This window comes from Somniosus microcephalus, unplaced genomic scaffold (genome assembly GCF_052327205.1).
Source record: "Somniosus microcephalus isolate GS21.2 unplaced genomic scaffold, FLI_Smic_1.0 unresolved_chr7, whole genome shotgun sequence".
Classification (NCBI taxonomy): Eukaryota; Metazoa; Chordata; class Chondrichthyes; order Squaliformes; family Somniosidae; genus Somniosus; species Somniosus microcephalus.
Window position 1 is genome coordinate 26,642,230 of NW_028225185.1, and position 19,800 is coordinate 26,662,029.

General features: G+C 60.1%; 2 protein-coding genes across 2 annotated transcripts in view; both read right to left on the reverse strand.

Annotated features, from left to right (window-relative positions):
• LOC147086661 (uncharacterized) overlaps window positions 1-19,800 on the reverse strand; it is a 730,919-nt gene that overhangs the window by 75,744 nt on the left and 635,375 nt on the right. The window lies entirely within an intron of this gene.
• On the reverse strand, window positions 11,381-19,794 carry LOC147086662 (uncharacterized; the record flags this gene model as incomplete). The annotated part of the gene is made up of 2 exons (XM_085978796.1): window positions 11,381-12,896; window positions 19,380-19,794. Coding segments are annotated over 2 exons (543 nt in total), but the record flags the coding sequence as incomplete, so codon positions are not given.

Below are 19,800 nucleotides of genomic sequence, written 5' to 3' on the forward strand. Positions count from 1 at the left end.
TTCTGAACCGAGGTGAGTCGCCGCCATCTTGATTCCAAACTTTTCTTTTTCCCGCTTTCTGCGTCTTTCAAAAAACGTTGCTTTTAAAACACACATTGTTTTTTTAAAAAGTTAATTACTTCCTAAATCTTTTGATCTAATCTCATTAATTTTCCTACCTTTCCCCGTTTTTCCAGGTAGGCCTCGAAGCCTCGGCCTCTCCTCCGCACCCACGCCCGAGCTAGGCACCTCCCGGCCCCAGTCAACAAGCGGCCCCTGATCGCCGCCATCTTTGTGAAGACTGGAGAGGCGGGCCTCAGCCGAGCGCCGCTACCTTAGTAAAGGGTGCGTGCGCAACAGGAGCAGCTGAGACGCGGCGTCTCTCTCCCCCGCTCGGCTCGGGCGGGGCTCTCGGGAGGTGCTGATCTCGGGCGGGGGCTTGGAGAGCGGGAAGGGTTACCCCGGCAACCGGGCCCGCCGGCCATCTCTCTCAGCCGCAATCGGCGCTCTTCAAGCCAGCTCGGGAGGGTGGGGCCATGTCAGTGCGTGGGGCGGCACGGAGCTCCGTGGAGCCATCGCCGGCCTCGGGTGCTTTGTGGCCTGCGGCCGAACAGCGGCTGCGGACCTCGAGCTGACCGGGGCGCTGGACTCGTTGGGCCATGTCTTTGCGGGTGTTCGCCTCGGCCAACAGCATCAGGGTGACGGCCGAGGGAACGCGTTCATCCAGGTGCCGAGGCCCGGGCCCCGGGGGCGGAAAGAGGGATTGGAGCGGGGGATGAGGGCTCGGGCAGGGGAGAGGGAGAGTGAGAGGGGGGGAGAGAGAGGGGGGAGGAGAGGGAGGAAGGGGGTAGGGAGGTGGTGAGAGGGAGGAGGAGAGGAGGGGAGAGAGAGAGGGTGGGGGGAGGGGAGAGAGAGAGAGAGAGGGTGGGGGGAGGGAGAGAGAGAGAGAGGGTGGGGGGGAGGGAGAGAGAGAGAGGTGGGTGGGGGGAGGGAGAGAGAGAGAGAGAGGGTGGGGGGAGGGAGAGAGAGAGAGGGTGGGGGGGGAGAGAGAGAGGGGGGGAGAGAGAGAGGGTGGGGGGAGAGAGGGAGGGTGGGGGGAGAGAGAGAGGGAGGGTGGGGGGAGAGAGAGAGGGAGGGTGGGGGGAGAGAGAGGGGGGGAGAGAGAGGGAGGGTGGGGGGGAGAGAGAGAGGGAGGGTGGGGGGGAGAGAGAGGGAGGTGGGGGGGAGAGAGAGAGGGAGGGTGGGGGGGAGAGAGAGAGGGAGGGTGGGGGGGAGAGAGAGAGGGAGGTGTGGGGGGAGAGAGAGAGGGAGGGTGGGGGGGAGAGAGAGAGGGAGGGTGGGGGAGAGAGAGAGGGAGGGTGGGGGAGAGAGAGAGGGAGGGTGGGGGGAGAGAGAGAGGGAGGGTGGGGGGGAGAGAGGGTGGGGAGGGGAGCGAGAGAGGGTGGGGAGGGGAGCGAGAGAGGGTGGGGGAGGGGAGCGAGAGAGGGTGGGGAGGGGAGCGAGAGAGGGTGGGGAGGGGAGCGAGAGAGGGTGGGGAGGGGAGCGAGAGAGGGTGGGGAGGGGAGCGAGAGAGGGTGGGGAGGGGAGCGAGAGAGGGTGGGGAGGGGAGCGAGAGAGGGTGGGGAGGGGAGCGAGAGAGGGTGGGGAGGGAGCGAGAGAGGGTGGGGGAGGGGAGCGAGAGAGGGTGGGGGAGGGGAGCGAGAGAGGGTGGGGGAGGGGAGCGAGAGAGGGTGGGGGAGGGGGAGCGAGAGAGGGTGGGGAGGGGAGCGAGAGAGGGTGGGGGAGGGGAGCGAGAGAGGGGGAGGGAGCGAGAGAGGGGGAGGGGAGCGAGAGAGAGGGGAGGGGAGCTGAGAGAGGGGAGGGGAGCGAGAGAGGGGAGGGGAGCGAGAGAGGGGAGGGGAGCGAGAGAGGGGAGGGGAGCGAGAGAGGGGAGGGGAGCGAGAGAGGGGAGGGGAGCGAGAGAGGGGAGGGGAGCGAGAGAGGGGAGGGGAGCGAGAGAGGGGAGGGGAGCGAGAGAGGGGAGGGGAGCGAGAGAGGGGAGGGGAGCGAGAGAGGGGAGGGGAGCGAGAGAGGGGAGGGGAGCGAGAGAGGGGAGGGGAGCGAGAGAGGGGAGGGGAGCGAGAGAGGGGAGGGGAGCGAGAGAGGGGAGGGGAGCGAGAGAGGGGAGGGGAGCGAGAGAGGGGAGGGGAGCGAGAGAGGGGAGGGGAGCGAGAGAGGGGAGGGGAGCGAGAGAGGGGAGGGGAGCGAGAGAGGGGAGGGGAGCGAGAGAGGGGAGGGGAGCGAGAGAGGGGAGGGAGCGAGAGAGGGGAGGGGAGCGAGAGAGGGGAGGGGAGCGAGAGAGGGGGAGGGGAGCGAGAGAGGGGAGGGGAGCGAGAGAGGGGGAGGGGAGCGAGAGAGGGGAGGGGAGCGAGAGAGGGGAGGGGAGCGAGAGAGGGGAGGGGAGCGAGAGAGGGGAGGGGAGCGAGAGAGGGAGGGAGCGAGAGAGGGGAGGGGAGCGAGAGAGGGGAGGGGAGCGAGAGAGGGGAGGGGAGCGAGAGAGGGGAGGGGAGCGAGAGAGGGGAGGGAGGCGAGAGAGGGGGGGGGAGCGAGAGAGGTGGGGGAGCGAGAGAGGGTGGGGGGAGCGAGAGAGGGTGGGGGAGCGAGAGAGGGTGGGGGAGCGAGAGAGGGTGGGGAGCGAGAGAGGGTGGGGGAGCGAGAGAGGGTGGGGGAGCGAGAGAGGGTGGGGGAGCGAGAGAGGGTGGGGAGCGAGAGAGGGTGGGGGAGCGAGAGAGGGTGGGGGAGGGGAGCGAGAGGAGGGGTGGGGAGGGGAGCGAGAGAGGGTGGGGGAGGGGAGCGAGAGAGGGTGGGGGAGGGGGAGCGAGAGAGGGTGGGGGAGGGGGAGCGAGAGAGGGTGGGGGAGGGGAGCGAGAGAGGGTGGGGGAGGGGAGCGAGAGAGGGTGGGGGAGGGGAGCGAGAGAGGGTGGGGGAGGGGAGCGAGAGAGGGTGGGGGGAGGGGAGCGAGAGAGGGTGGGGGAGGGGAGCGAGAGAGGGTGGGGGAGGGGAGCGAGAGGAGGGTGGGGGAGGGGAGCGAGAGAGGGTGGGGGAGGGGAGCGAGAGAGGGTGGGGGAGGGGAGCGAGAGAGGGTGGGGGAGGGGAGCGAGAGAGAGGGTGGGGGAGGGGAGCGAGAGAGGGTGGGGGAGGGGAGCGAGAGAGGGTGGGGGAGGGGAGCGAGAGAGGGTGGGGGAGGGGAGCGAGAGAGGGTGGGGGAGGGGAGCGAGAGAGGGTGGGGGAGGGGAGCGAGAGAGGGTGGGGGAGGGGAGCGAGAGAGGGTGGGGAGGGGAGCGAGAGAGGGTGGGGGAGGGGAGCGAGAGAGGGTGGGGGAGGGGAGCGAGAGAGGGTGGGGGAGGGGAGCGAGAGAGGGTGGGGGAGGGGAGCGAGAGAGGGTGGGGGAGGGGAGCGAGAGAGGGTGGGGGAGGGGAGCGAGAGAGGGTGGGGGAGGGGAGCGAGAGAGGGTGGGGGAGGGGAGCGAGAGAGGGTGGGGGAGGGGAGCGAGAGAGGGTGGGGAGGGGGAGAGGGTGGGGGAGCGAGAGAGGGTGGGGGAGCGAGAGAGGGTGGGGGGAGCGAGAGAGGGTGGGGGAGCGAGAGAGGGTGGGGGAGCGAGAGAGGGTGGGGGAGCGAGAGAGGGTGGGGGAGCGAGAGAGGGTGGGGGAGCGAGAGAGGGTGGGGGGAGCGAGAGAGGGTGGGGGAGCGAGAGAGGGGTGGGGGAGCGAGAGAGGGTGGGGGAGCGAGAGAGGGTGGGGGAGCGAGAGAGGGTGGGGGAGCGAGAGAGGGTGGGGGAGCGAGAGAGGGTGGGGGAGCGAGAGAGGGTGGGGGGAGCGAGAGAGGGTGGGGGAGCGAGAGAGGGTGGGGGGAGCGAGAGAGGGTGGGGGAGCGAGAGAGGGTGGGGGAGCGAGAGAGGGTGGGGGAGCGAGAGAGGGTGGGGGAGCGAGAGAGGGTGGGGGAGCGAGAGAGGGTGGGGGAGCGAGAGAGGGTGGGGGAGCGAGAGAGGGTGGGGGAGCGAGAGAGGGTGGGGGAGCGAGAGAGGGTGGGGGAGCGAGAGAGGGTGGGGGAGCGAGAGAGGGTGGGGGAGCGAGAGAGGGTGGGGGGAGCGAGAGAGGGTGGGGGAGCGAGAGAGGGTGGGGGAGCGAGAGAGGGTGGGGGAGCGAGAGAGGGTGGGGGAGCGAGAGAGGGTGGGGGAGCGAGAGAGGGTGGGGGAGCGAGAGAGGGTGGGGGAGCGAGAGAGGGTGGGGGAGCGAGAGAGGGTGGGGGAGCGAGAGAGGGTGGGGGAGCGAGAGAGGGTGGGGGAGCGAGAGAGGGTGGGGGAGCGAGAGAGGGTGGGGGAGCGAGAGAGGGGTGGGGGAGCGAGAGAGGGTGGGGGAGCGAGAGAGGGTGGGGGAGCGAGAGAGGGTGGGGGAGCGAGAGAGGGTGGGGGAGCGAGAGAGGGTGGGGGAGCGAGAGAGGGTGGGGGAGCGAGAGAGGGTGGGGGAGCGAGAGAGGGTGGGGGAGCGAGAGAGGGTGGGGGGAGCGAGAGAGAGGGTGGGGGAGCGAGAGAGGGTGGGGGAGCGAGAGAGGGTGGGGGAGCGAGAGAGGGTGGGGGAGCGAGAGAGGGTGGGGGAGCGAGAGAGGGTGGGGGAGCGAGAGAGGGTGGGGGAGCGAGAGAGGGTGGGGGAGGGAGAGAGGGTGGGGGAGGGAGAGAGGGTGGGGGAGGGAGAGAGGGTGGGGGAGGGGAGCGAGAGAGGGTGGGGGAGGGGAGCGAGAGAGGGTGGGGGAGGGGAGCGAGAGAGGGTGGGGGAGGGGAGCGAGAGAGGGTGGGGGAGGGGAGCGAGAGAGGGTGGGGGAGGGGAGCGATGAGAGGGTGGGGGAGGGGAGCGAGAGAGGGTGGGGGGGAGGGGAGCGAGAGAGGGTGGGGGAGGGGAGCGAGAGAGGGTGGGGGAGGGGAGCGAGAGGGGGTGGGGGAGGGGAGCGAGAGGGGGGTGGGGGAGGGGAGCGAGAGGGTGGGGGAGGGGTGCGAGAGGGTGGGGGGAGGGGAGCGAGAGATGGGGAGGGAGGGAGAGAGAGTAAAGCAGGGAGAGACGGGGAGGGAGAGCGTGAGGAGAGGGGGAGGGAGAGTAAAGCAGGGAGAGACGGGGGAGGGAGAGAGAGGGTGAGGGAGGGAAAGAGTGAAGGGGTGGGACAGGGAGGGAAAGAGTGAGGGGGTGGGAGAGCTTACCTTCTTCCTTCGCAGGGGTCCATCGGGCCACCTTCCCCCCCGTCGCGCTCTCTCTCTTCCCCCCCAGTCGCTCTCTTCCCCCCCCAGTCGCGCTCTCTCTTGCCCCCCCCAGTCGCTCTCTCTTGCCCCCCCCGTCGCTCTCTCTCTTGCCCCCCCCCAGTCGCTCTCTCTCTTGCCCCCCCCCAGTCGCTCTCTCTCTTGCCCCCCCCAGTCGCTCTCTCTCTTGCCCCCCAGTCGCTCTCTCTCTTGCCCCCCCAGTCGCTCTCTCTCTTCTCCCCCCCCCCCCCCCAGTCGCTCTCTCTCTTCCCCCCCCCAGTTCGCTCTCTCTCTTCCCCCCCCCCAGTCGCTCTCTCTCTTCCCCCCCCCAGTCGCTCTCTCTCTCTCTTCCAACAACAACATGCCCTCGAAAAAGCCTCGGCACCGCCGGGCACTCCAGCTAGTATATATATATATATAAATGACCTGGATATTGGAACACAGTAGAATTTCTAAATTTGCCGATGACACCAAATGTGGGGGTGTGGCAAACAGTGAGGATGATACCAATCGACTGCAACAGGACATCGAAAGGCTAGCAGAATGGGCAGACAAGTGGCAGATGGAGTTTAATACAGAGAAGTGTGAGGCGATGCATTTTGGCAGAAGGAACAGGGAGAGGCAATATACATTTAATGGCACAGTTTTAAAAGAGTGTGCAGGGACAGCGGGACCTGGGAGTTAATGGGCATCGGTCCCTGAAGGTGGCGGGACAGATTGAAAGAGTGGTTAACAAAGCATATGGGATCTTAGGCTTCATAAATAGAGGTATTGAGTACAAAAGTAGAGGAGTTATGCTGAACCTTTATAAAGCACTGGTTAGGCCACAACTGGAGTATTACGTCCAGTTCTGGTCACCACACTTTAGGAAGGATGTGAAGGCCCTCGAGAGGGTGCGGAGGAGATTTACCAGAATGGTTCCGGGGATGGGGGATCTTAGCTACAAGGACAGGTTGGAGAAGCTGGATTTGTTGTCATTAGAGCAAAGGAGGTTGAGGGGTGATTTGATCGAGGTGTACAAGATTATGACGGGTTTGGATAGGCTAGACGGGGAAAGGCTGTTCCCACTAGTTGATGGTACAAGGACTAGGGGACACAGATTTAAGGTTTTGGGCAAGAGATACGGGGGGATGTGAGGGAAAAACTTTTTTACGCAGCGAGTGGTGAGGACCTGGAGCTCGCTGCCGATGGAAGTGGTGGAAGTGGAGACACTCAGGCCTAGAAATTCGGTGGGCTGCGCCACCAGGTTAGCGCCTGAAGGGGGCACTCAGTGGCTTTAGCGCCACTGGCCGCGCCTCCCGCGATATTTAGCTGGGGCGCTAATGGTGGCGTTAGCCTGTTGCGCTGCGCCGCCACCGATGACGTCATCGGTGTGCGCAGCGTCCCGCTACTGCCCCGATCGTGATATTTGGCAGTGACCGCCTCTGTAGCGCCGCTCGCTAATCGCGCCCGGTTCACGGGGCCTACCTGTGGCGGCAGTGGCGCAAATGAAGGTGGAGGTGCGGGGCGGCCATTTTTTTCGGCGGCCGCCTGCCAGCGGCTCAGTCCCCAGCCTGCTGATCTCCCCCCGCGGCATTGCCGGCTGTTTTCCGAGAGCCCGGCACCTCTCCTCGGTGCCGGGCTCTTTTGCCGGCGCTCGCGATCGCTCATCACGCTGGTGCAGGCCCCTCCCCCTTAAGAATGGGAGGAAGGCCTGCAGTACCGCAGCACGGCGTGCCGCGGTGTGTGGCGCTGCGGCACGTTTGCGCTGCGATATTCAGTTTCAGCGCCCTAAGAGGGACGCGGAGCGCCTCGAGCCTCGCCCCCGTGTCCCTCTTGCGGCGCTCAAGCTGAATTTCCGGCGATCGCTGCTGCTCCAAACGCTGCGCTAAATCTGGCGCGCAGGCGAGCTTGGCGTCCCCTTTGCGGCTCCACCCAATTTCTCCCCTCAATGTTTTCAAGGGGAGACTGGATAGGCACTCGAGGGGAATAAACTTGCAGGACTAAGGGGATAGAGCGGGGGAATGGGACTGACTGGATTGCTCTACAGAGAGCCGGCACGGACTCGATGGGCCGAATGGCCTCCTCCTATGACGCTATGACCACCACTCTCTGCTTTCAGCCCCTTACCCAATTTTGTATCCATGCTGCCAGTGTCCCTTTAATTCCATGGGTTTCAGTTTTGCTCACGAGTCTATTACGGACGAGGCACGGATGAGGGTTTCAGCACCAGATTGGGGGGGGGGGGGGGGGGGGGAGATGGGTGATATTATGGAGGTGCAAGGAGGCAGTCTTGGTGATGGACAGGGTCGGAAGTTCAAAATTTACCCAGTTTCCTCTACCCTGGGGAGACCAAACCTAAATTGGGCGACCGCTTTGCGGAACGCCTCCGTTCAGCCCGCAAGGGGGACCCGAGCTTCCGGTCGCCTGTCACTTTAATTCGCCGCCCCACTCCCGCTCGGACCTCTCGGTCCTCGGCCTCTCACACTGTTCCAATGAAGCTCAACGGAATCTCGAGGAACAGCACCTCATCTTTCAGTTAGGCACTTTACACCCTTCCGGATTCAACATCGAGTTCAACAATTTCAGACTACAAGGGATGTAACCTGTCACCCCTGATCCTCTCTAACTTTTACCGCTGCACTATAGAGAGCATCCTGACGAACTGTATCACAGTATGGTATGGCAGCTGTAGCTACTATGACCGGAAAGCCCTGCAGCGGGTAGTCAAAACTGCCCAACGCATTACCGGCACCCGGCTACCGACCATAGAGCACATATACCAGAAACGCTGTCTACAGAGGTCACGGTCCATCATCAAAGGCCCTACCCACCCCAGCCACAGTCTGTTCGCCCTCCTGCCATCTGGGAGACGCTACAGATGCATTCGCACCCGTACGACCAGATTTAGGAACAGCTTCTTTCCCAGGGCTGTCATCCTACTGAACTCCACAAATAAACACTAAAGCCTGCACATCTGCCGATGCACTTTATTATGGTTATATTTATGTTAATGTATTACAAGCTAAATGTATGTTGAATGTTTAAATGTCTTAATCTAAATGTACACTCTCGGGAGCCGCAAGCCTACATTTCGTTGTACTGCACTTGTGCACTAACAATGACAATAGAAGTTGATTTGATTTGGATTTGATTTTTTCAGACAACAGTTGCTGGTAATGTTCCTGCCGTTGCCTTTACACCTCCTCTAGACCCATCTTTTGTTCTCATTACTGGTCCCATTACCATTCACTTTTGTCCTTTAATCTCTCCTACCTTCCATCCGATCACAGACTTTCCCTTTAGTTCTTTCCTCCCCTCCCCCCCTTTCCCTGCCCCTGTACTTGCTTAGAAACTGTTAAATATCTAACATTTCCAGTTCTGACGAAAAGTCATCGACCTGAAACGTTAACTCTGTTTCTCTCTCCACAGAAGCTGCCTGACCTGCTGAGCGTTTCCAGCATTTTCTGTTTTTATTTCAGATTTCCAGCATCTGCAGTATTTTGCCTTTGCAATCGTAACGTATGTCTATTAAGAGATTCTTTCGACTAGTTTCTAACAGATCATATATAACATTCACTCCCTCCGCCACCGGCGCACCGTGGCTGCAGTGTGGACCATCTACAAGATGCACTGAAGCAACTCACCAAGGCTTCTTCGGCAGCACCTCCCAAACCCGCGACCTCTTCCACCTAGAAGGACAAGGGCAGCAGGCGCACGGGAACACCACCACCTCCAAGTTCCCCTCCGAGTCACACACACCATCCTGACTTGGAAATATATCGGCCGTTCCTTCATCGTCGCTGGGTCAAAATCCTGGAACTTCCTCCCTAACAGCGCTGTGGGAGCACCTTCACCACACGGACTGCAGCGGTTCAAGAAGGCGGCTCACCACCACCTTCTCAAGGGCAACTAGGGATGGGCAATAAATGCTGGCCTCGCCAGCGATGCCCAATCACAAGAATAATTTCTTTTTAAAACCAGTTGCAGGAGCCATTTTGAATGCATTTTCTTGTATGGATCCGGGGTTAGACCACACTTGGAGCACTGTGCACAGTTCTGGTCTCCATATCACACGGAGCACTGTGCACAGTTCTGGTCTCCATATCACACTTGGAGCACTGTGCACAGTTCTGGTCTCCATATCACACTTGAAGCACTGCGCACAGTTCTGGTCTCCATATCACACTTGAAGCACTGCGCACAGTTCTGGTCTCCATATCACACTTGGAATACTGTACACAGTTCTGGTCTCCATATCACACTTGAAGCACTGCGCACAGTTCTGGTCTCCATATCACACTTGGAGCACTGTGCACAGTTCTGGTCTCCATATCACACTTGGAGCACTGTGCACAGTTCTGGTCTCCATATCACACGGAGCACTGTGTACAGTTCTGGTCTCCATATCACACTTGAAGCACTGCGCACAGTTCTGCTCTCCATATCACACTTGGAGCACTGTGCACAGTTCTGGTCTCCATATCACACAGAGCACTGTGTACAGTTCTGGTCTCCATATCACACTTGGAGCACTGTGCACAGTTCTGGTCTCCATATCACACTTGGAGCACTGTGCACAGTTCTAGTCTCCATATCACACTTGGAGCACTGTGCACAGTTCTGGTCTCCATATCACACTTGGAGCACTGTGCACAGTTCTGGTCTCCATATCACACTTGGAGCACTGCGCACAGTTCTGGTCTCCATATCACACTTGGAGCACTGTGCACAGTTCTGGTCTCCATATCACACTTGGAGCACTGTGCACAGTTCTGGTCTCCATATCACACTTGGAGCACTGTGCACAGTTCTGGTCTCCATATCACACTTGGAGCACTGTGCACAGTTCTGGTCTCCATATCACACTTGGAGCACTGTGTACAGTTCTGGTCTCCATATCACACTTGGAGCACTGTGCACAGTTCTGGTCTCCATATCACACTTGGAGCACTGTGCACAGTTCTGCTCTCCATATCACACTTGGAGCACTGTGCACAGTTCTGGTCTCCATATCACACTTGGAGCACTGTGCACAGTTCTGGTCTCCATATCACACTTGGAGCACTGTGCACAGTTCTGGTCTCCATATCACACTTGGAGCACTGTGCACAGTTCTGGTCTCCATATCACACTTGGAGCACTGTGCACAGTTCTGGTCTCCATATCACACTTGGAGCACTGTGCACAGTTCTGGTCTCCATATCACACTTGGAGCACTGTGCACAGTTCTGGTCACCATATCACACTTGGAGCACTGTGCACAGTTCCGGTCTCCATATCACACTTGGAGCACTGTGCACAGTTCTGGTCTCCATATCACACTTGGAGCACTGTGCACAGTTCCGGTCTCCATATCACACCTGGAGCACTGTGCACAGTTCTGGTCTCCATATTATAAAAAGGATATAGAGACACTGGAGAAGGTGCAAAAAAGATTGACCAGGATGATAGCAGAAATGAGATATTATAACTATCAGGAAAGATTGAACAGGCTGGGACTCCTTTCTGTAGAAAAGAGAAGGCTGAGGGGTGACCCGATCGAGGTCTTTAAGATTATGAAGGGGTTTCGATAGGGTAGACGTAGAGAAGATGTCTCCACTTGTGGGAGAGACCAGAACCAGGGGCCATCAATATAAGAGAGTCACTAATAAATCCAATGGGGAATTCAGGAGAAACTTCTTTCCCCAGAGAGTGGTGAGAATGTGGAACTCGCTACCACAGGGGGTGGTCGAGGCGAATAGCGTAGATGCATTTAAGGGGAAGCTGGATAAACACATGAAGGAGAAAGGAATCGAAGGATACGGTGATGGGGTGAAATGGAGAGGGGGCGGGAGGAGGCTGGTGTGGAGCAGGAACACTGGCACGGAGCAGAGGGGCCGAACGGCCTGTTTCTGGGCTGTAACTTCTGTGTAAACGCATCAGACTAAAAACGAACTAAACCAGGACGTTCCGATGGATCTAGTCTTCGCTCCGAAGGGGTGTCCGTATCCCCTGCTGACAGTCTCGCCACTCCCGCCCCCCCTCGCAGTTTCTCGGTAACAAGGAGCAGGTCAGACGCAGTTCGTCACTGCAGGTTATTGTTGGGTGGACTCGTAAAAATCAACATTTCATTGTGCAGTACACACGTCTGCTGCATATATGACAAATAAAATTGAATTGAATTGGTTAGAAGTTTATTCTGATTGGTTTATAAACACGAGCCTCTCGGCCAATTTAACGGAGAAAATATATGCTTCATATACAAGAGTCTGAGTCTGAAAAAAGATGACAGTATATTTCTCTATACAACATTAAATACAGTACACATTTCATCCTGAACAGCAGGGTCGGGAACAGGAGCCAAAGCGCGAAGCCAGACCCGGTCGATCAGCCGAGTGTCGGCACCGACTTCGACCCCATCACCGGTGCTGCACTGTTGGGGTGGGTGGGAGAGGAATCGGAAGCAGGGGGGGTGGGTCCAGTCAAAGCTGGAAATACTGCGTGGCCATTCAGCCCAGTGGGGTGGGTGGGGGGGGAAGATGAAGGGCCGGGCGCAAGGCACGTTCGGTGGGAAGGAGATGACGGTGACGCGCCCCGGCTCGCCGGTCGCGCCAAGCTGGTGGTGGGCCGAAGGCCTGGCCGCCCTCCGCGGTCTCCGTGACAACAGCGCCTGCACCTGTGGGGGGGGTCAGAGTGTCACTGAGAGTAGAAGCCTGCCCGATTCTATCCCCCCCCCCCCACCCGGGGGTGCTGAGGCCAACTGTAGCAACCCCACCCACCACCAACGCCTGCATCGGTTGAGAGCAGCCAATTCAGCACAGGCCCAGCCTGGAACCTGGGCCCTTCCTGCTCCGTGTGGGTGTGTGGGGCTCAGCACCGCACCCGGTACACACACAGCTAACTCAACACAGTTGAGTGCGGTGGGGGGGGGAGAGGAGCAGGGCCAAAGGACAGTCGGGGTGGAGCTAAAGTGAAGTGAGCGGGGGTTAAAGGGCAGTGGGATGGAGTCAGTGAAGTGTGCGGGGTTAAAGGGCAGTGGGATGGAGTCTGAAGTGTGCGGGGTTAAAGGGCAGTGGGATGGAGTCAGTGAAGTGTGCGGGGTTAAAGGGCAGTGGGATGGAGTGTGTTACGTGTGGGGGTTAAAGGGCAGAGTTTAGTGAAGTTTACGAGGGTTACAGGGCAATGGGCAGGGGTTAATGGGTGATGGGGAGGAGGTAACAGCCGTCAGCGGGGGACCTGGTTCAAGGGCTGTGTGGGCAAAGGGGAGGAGTCAAAGACAGAGTTAACGGGGCGCGGGCAGGGTGTCACAGTGAAAGTCACCGTAACATCAGCAGGCCGCCCCTCAGAGGGTGACGAGAGGGTGCCTGTGCCTCAGTTGGATTCCCCTTGGTCCCTCTGACCGCCCACCGCGCTCCGTCACCAAGCCCGGTTACACGGGCTGCAGTCCGTAAGCGACTCCGCCCTCAGTTGCCCCGGAGACATCGCAGACCGGGAAATCCCAGCGTCCTCTGCGCCCACACTCCCCGTCGGAGCCCTCGCCCCCCCATCCTGGCTCCGCCGTCCCGTCAGCAAGGCGGGTCACACCAGCGACCCCGGGTTGTGACCCCAGTCCCCTGTGGCGCCCCCGTCGGTCTCCGCCAGTTCTCCCAGTTCACCCGGGGGCTCGCGGGTGAATAGACGGGTCGAACAGCACCTGTGGAGCGGAAAAAGAAACCGTCAACGGCCGAGGGGAGGCAGATGCCGACTGCACAACCCCCCACACCTCCCCCGGGTCAAAGAGAGTGCAGGACCCACTCCTGCCCAACCCAGACAACAGCACACACCAGCCCCGCAACCCTCCACCTGGGAGCACAATCGAGGGGGTCCTTGGGTTTAACATTTCAACTGAAAGACGGCATCTCCAACAGTGTGGCACTCCCTCAGTACTGCCCCTCCGACAGTGCAGCGCTCCCTCAGTACCGCCCCTCCAACAGTGCGGCGCTCCCTCAGTACTGCCCCTCCGACAGTGCGGTGCTCCCTCAGTACCGCTCCTCCGACAGTGTGGCGCTCCCTCAGTACTGCCCCTCCGACACTCCCTCAGTACTGCCCCTCCGACACTCCCTCAGTACCGCCCCTCCGACAGTGTGGCGCTCCCTCAGTACCGCCCCTCCGACAGTGCGGCGCTCCCTCAGTACTGCCCCTCTGACAGTGCGGCGCTCCCTCAGTACCGCCCCTCCGACAGTGCGGCGCTCCCTCAGTACTGCCCCTCCGACAGTGCGGCGCTCCCTCAGTACCGCCCCTCCGGCAGTGCGGCGCTCCCTCAGTACCGCCCCTCCGACAGTGCGGCGCTCCCTCAGTACTGCCCCTCCGACAGTGCGGTGCTCCCTCAGTACCGCTCCTCCGACAGTGTGGCGCTCCCTCAGTACCGCCCCTCCGACAGTGCGGTGCTCCCTCAGTACCGCTCCTCCGACAGTGCGGCGCTCCCTCAGTACCGCCCCTCCGGCAGTGCGGCGCTCCCTCAGTACCGCCCCTCCGACAGCGCGGCGCTTCCTCAGTACCGCCCCTCCGACAGTGCGGCACTCCCTCAGTACTGCCCCTCCCACAGTGCGGCGCTCCCTCAGTACTGCCCCTCCGACAGTGCGGTGCTCCCTCAGTACCGTCCCTCCGACAGTGCGGCACTCCCTCAGTACTGCCCCTCCGACAGTGCGGCACTCCCTCAGTACTGCCCCTCCGACAGTGCGGCACTCCCTCAGTACTGCCCCTCCGACAGCGCGGCGCTCCCTCAGTACTGCCCCTCCGACAGTGCGGCGCTCCCTCGGTACTGCCCCTCCGACAGTGCGGCGCTCCCTCAGTACCGCCCCTCCGACAGTGCGGCGCTCCCTCAGTACCGCCCCTCCGACAGTGCGGCGCTCCCTCAGTACCGCCCCTCCGACAGTGCGGCGCTCCCTCAGGTACCGCCCTCCGACAGTGCGGCGCTCTCTCAGTACTGCCCCTCCGACAGTGCGGCGCTCCTTCAGTACCGCCCCTCCGACAGTGCGGCGCTCCCTCAGTACCGCCCCTCCGACAGTGCGGCGCTCCCTCAGTACTGCCCTCCGACAGTGCGGTGCTCCCTCAGTACCGCTCCTCCGACAGTGTGGCGCTCCCTCAGTACCGCCCCTCCGACAGTGCGGTGCTCCCTCAGTACCGCTCCTCCGACAGTGCGGCGCTCCCTCAGTAACCCGCCCCTCCGGCAGTGCGGCGCTCCCTCAGTACCGCCCCTCCGACAGCGCGGCGCTCCCTCAGTACCGCCCCTCCGACAGTGCGGCACTCCCTCAGTACTGCCCCTCCCACAGTGCGGCGCTCCCTCAGTACTGCCCTCCGACAGTGCGGTGCTCCCTCAGTACCGTCCCTCCGACAGTGCGGCACTCCCTCAGTACTGCCCCTCCGACAGTGCGGCACTCCCTCAGTACTGCCCCTCCGACAGTGCGGCACTCCCTCAGTACTGCCCCTCCGACAGCGCGGCGCTCCCTCAGTACTGCCCCTCCGACAGTGCGGCGCTCCCTCGGAACTGCCCCTCCGACAGTGCGGCGCTCCCTCAGTACCGCCCCTCCGACAGTGCGGCGCTCCCTCAGTACCGCCCCTCCGACAGTGCGGCGCTCCCTCAGTACCCGCCCCTCCGACAGTGCGGCGCTCCCTCAGTACCGCCCCTCCGACAGTGCGGCGCTCTCTCAGTACTGCCCCTCCGACAGTGCGGCGCTCCCTCAGTACCGCCCCTCCGACAGTGCGGCGCTCCCTCAGTACCGCCCCTCCGACAGTGCGGCGCTCCCTCAGTACTGCCCCTCCGACAGTGCGGCGCTCCCTCGGTACTGCCCCTCCGACAGTGCGGCGCTCCCTCAGTACTGCCCCTCCGACAGTGCGGCGCTCCCCTCAGTCCTGCCCCTCCGACAGTGCGGCGCTCCCTCAGTACTGCCCCTCCGACAGTGCGGCGCTCCCTCAGTACTGCCCCTCCGACAGTGCGGCGCTCCCTCAGTACCGCCCCTCCGACAGTGCGGCGCTCCCTCAGTACCACCCTCCGACAGTGCGGCGCTCCCTCAGTACCAGCACCGGGGGAGTGTCAGGCCTGGGTTATGGGGCTCGAGGATTCTACGGCCACTATTGGAAGTAAAGTCGGGGTGGGGGTTCTCCCCGGTGTCCTGGGGCCAACACTTCTCCCTCAATTAACACCCACCGGAGAAATACAGATTCGCCAGTCAGCATCTCATTGCTGTTTGTGGGCTCTTGCTGTGCGCAACATGGCCGGCTGCAGTTCCGTACAGAGCAACCGGAATCGGAGTTCAAAGGTGCTTCACTGGCTGTGAGTCACCGCCGAGGTGGTGACAGGTGCTATAGAAATGCAAAGTTTGTTCTTTGACAGGACAGCGCTGCCACCCGGTGATGGGACGCAGAACTGCGGGTGCAAATTCAGTCGGGCATGCTAATGTCATTCTCCCACCCACCCCACCACCACCTTTGACTTCCAGGGGCGGGCTTGGCGGAGCCCAGTAACTCAGCACGTGGCTGGCATGGGCTAGAGGGGGGGGGGGAGCGGAGAATGGGAGTACAGGAGCTGAACGTTACTGCAGCCCACCCACTCGTGTATGCCAGGTCCCCTCTCCCAATTAGGGATGTGGGCATCGCTGGCAAGGCCAGCATTTATTGCCCATTCCCTAATCGCCCCTTGAGAAGGTGGTGGTCAGCCGCCTTCTTGAACCGCTGCAGTCCGTGTGGTGAAGGTGGTAGCGGTTGTTTACAATTGAGTGGCTCGTTAAGAGTCAACCACATTGCTGTGGATCTGGAGTCAGGCCAGACCGGGTAAGGGCGGTAGATTTCCTTCTCTAAAAAGGACATCAATGAACCAGGTGGGTTGTTTACAACAATCCGATAGTTTCATGGTCACCATTACTGATATTAGCTTTATACTCCGGATTCATTTCATTAACTGAATTTAAATTCCTCCAGCTGCCGTGGTGGGATCGCTGGATCATTAGTCCAGGCCTCTCTGGATTACTAGTCCAGTAAGATAACCACTAGGCTACCGTTCCCGTTCCGGACACCATTGCACAGTAACGAACGTGCATTTCACGCATGGCTGATCTGCATCTTAACTCCAGTTACCAGCCATGGTTCCGTAACCCTTAATCCCCTTACCCAACACAAATCTCAGTCTTGAAAGCTCAAAATGACCCCCAGCATCCAGAGCGTTCCAGATTTCCACCAGCCTTTGTGTGAAGAAGTGCTTCCTGACATCACCCCTGAACGGCCTGGCTCTAATTTGAAGGTTCTGCCCCCTTGTTCTGGACTCCCCCCACCCCCGCACCAGAGGAAATAGTTTCTCTCGATCGATCGACTCCTTTAATCATCTTCAACACCGTAATTAGATCACGTTCTTAATCTTCGACACTCGAGAGAATACAAGCCCAGTCTCTGCAACCTGTCCTCGGGATTTAACCCTTCAAGTCCCGGGTATCATTCTAGTGACTCTGCATTGCACCCCCACTTTCCTGGAGTGCGGGGCCAGAACTGCAGGCAGTGCTATAATATATATATATATAGAATATAAAAATAGGGAGGTATTGCTTCAGTTGTACAAGGTATTGGTGAGGACCGCACCTGGAATACTGCGTACAGTTTTGGTGTCCATACTTAAGAAAGGACATACTTGCTCTCGAGTCAGTACAAAGAAGGTTCACTCGGTTAATCCCGGGGATGAGGGGATGGACATATGAGGAGAGGTTGAGTAGATTGGGACTCTACTCATTGGAGTTCAGAAGAATGAGAGGCGATCTTATTGACATATAAGATTGTGAAGGGGTTGGATCAGGTGGATGCGGGGAGGATGTTCCCGATGATGACTGAAACTAGAACTAGGGGGGCATAGTCTTAGAATAAGGGGCTGCTCTTTCAAAACTGAGATGAGGAGGAACTACTTCACTCAGAGGGTGGTAGGTCCATGGAATATGCTGCCCCAAAAAGCTGTAGAAGCTACATCATTACATAAATTTAAAACAGAAATAGACAGTTTCCTGGAAGTAAAGGGAATTAAGGGTTACGGGGAGCGGGCAGGAATTTGGACATGAGTCTAGGTTCGGATCGGTCATGGCCCTGTGGGTAGCAGAACGGGCCCAGGGGCCGTGTAGCCTGATCCTGCTCCTATTTCATGTGTCTAATTCTGTTAGGTTCAGGAGATGGTTCTGTGATAGTAGATTGGCGGTTAGGATCAGATCAGATCAGCCTGATCTTATTGAATGGCGGAGCAGGCTCGAGGGGCCCGATTGGCCTACTCCTGCTCCTATTTCTTATGTTCTTATGCTCCAGACAGGGGTCTGGCCATAGCCTTGGAAGGAGTGCAGCCCGAATATTACCAGGGCTCCAAGGGTTGGATGACAAGGCGAGATGACATAAACTAGGCTCGTACACGCTGGAATATTGAAGGTCAAAGGGGCTGATTAAATTGAGGTTCTTAGGATTTTGAAAGGAATTGATAAGATAGATAGAGAGAAACTTCTCCCGCTGGAGTCTAGGACAATGGCACATGACCTTAAAATCAGAGCTAGGCCGTCCAGGAGTGAAGTTAGGGAAATATGGAACTCTCTTCCCCCCAAAAGGCAATAGGTCAATTAATAATCTGAAATTTGAAATCGATAGATTGTTGCCAGCCATGGCTATTAAGGGTATTGGAGTCAAGGCGGGTGGATGGAATTAGGATACAGATCAGCCATGATCTGATTGAATAGCAGAACAGGCTCGAGACAGCTGAATGGCCTCCTCCTTTTCCTAATGTAACAGACTCGAGACGGCTGAACGGCCTCCTCCTGTTCCTAATGTAACAGGCTCGAGACGGCTGAACGGCCTCCTCCTGTTCCTAATGTAACAGGCTCGAGGGGGCTGAATGGCCTCCTCATGTTCCTAATGTAACAGGCTCGAGACAGCTGAATGGCCTCCTCCTTTTCCTAATGTAACAGACTCGAGACGGCTGAACGGCCTCCTCCTGTTCCTAATGTAACAGGCTCGAGACGGCTGAACGGCCTCCTCCTGTTCCTAATGTAACAGGCTCGAGGGGGCTGAATGGCCTCCTCATGTTCCTAATGTAACAGGCTCGAGGGGCTGAATGGCCTCCTCCTGTTCCTAATGTAACAGGCTCGAGGGGCTGAATGGTCTCCTCCTGTTCCTAATGTAACAGGCTCGAAGGGCTGAATGGCCTCCTCCTGTTCCTAATGTAACAGGCTCGAGGGGCTGAATGGTCTCCTCCTGTTCCTAATGTAACAGGCTCGAGGGGCTGAATGGTCTCCTCCTGTTCCTAATGTAACAGGCTCGAAGGGCTGAATGGCCTCCTCCTGTTCCTAATGTAACAGGCTCGAGGGGCTGAATGGCCTCCTCCTGTTCCTAATGTAACAGGCTCGAGGGGCTGAATGGTCTCCTCCTGTTCCTAATGTAACAGGCTCGAGGGGCTGAATGGTCTCCTCCTGTTCCTAATGTAACAGGCTCGAGGGGCTGAATGGCCTCCTCCTGCTCCTAATGTAACAGGCTCGAGGGGCTGAATGGCCTCCTCCTGTTCCTAATGTAACAGGCTCGAGGGGCTGAATGGCTTCCTCCTGTTCCTAATGTAACAGGCTCGAAGGGCTTGAACGGCCTCCTCCTGCTCCTAATGTAACAGGCTCGAGGGCTGAATGGCCTCCTCCTGTTCCTAATGTAACAAGCTTGAGGGGCTGACTGGCCTCCTGTTCCTAATATAACAGGCTTAAGGGGCTGAATGGCCTCCTCCTGTTCCTGTGTAACAGGCTCAAGGGGGGCTGAACGGCCTCCTCCTGTTCCTAATGTAACAGGCTCGAGGGGGCTGAATGGCCTCCTCCTGTTCCTAATGTAACAGGCTCGAGGGGGCCTGAATGCCTCCTGTTCCTAATGTAACAGGCTCGAGGGGGCTGAACGGCTTCCTCCTGTTCCTAATGCAACAGGCTCAAGGGGGTTGAATGGCCTCCTCCTGTTCCTAATGTAACAGGCTCGAAGGGCTGAACGGCCTCCTCCTGCTCCTAATGTAACAGGCTCGAGGGGCTGAATGGCCTCCTCCTGTTCCTATGTTTAGAATGGGAATGTTGTATGTAAACAGTTACATTGTCACGCTGCAGTTGGGGGCTCCGGCCAGTAGGTGGTGCCACGGAGCGGGGTTCGCCATTGCCCTTACCTGTCAGGTGGAGCCTGCGCGCCCAGCCCAGGCTCACCCGCTCCCGCTGGTGTCCATCTGCTGCCGTCCGCGCGTACCAGTCCCGCAGGCCCTCCAGCGCCAGCGCCCGGTGGATCTCACGGCCGACCTGCCCACCCACCGCCTGGTGCTGGGCGCTGCGAGCCGGGGAGACTGGCACCGGTTGGCGTTCCGAGTAGTAGCCGACGGCCGATTGCAGCCCGCACCAGCCCGTGCCAGCGGCTCTCCTCCTCCGCCTCCCGGCGGGTGGCGGCCGTAGCGGGTAAGTGCTCTCGCTCAGCGTCTCTGAGCTGCTGCTCGCCGGGTCCTGCCGGCAGCGGGCGGCCCGCTCCGCCCCTGCGTCACTCGAGACCTCGATCTGGGACTCGGCGCTGCCCGAGAGCTGCCGGCAGCCACGAGCCGG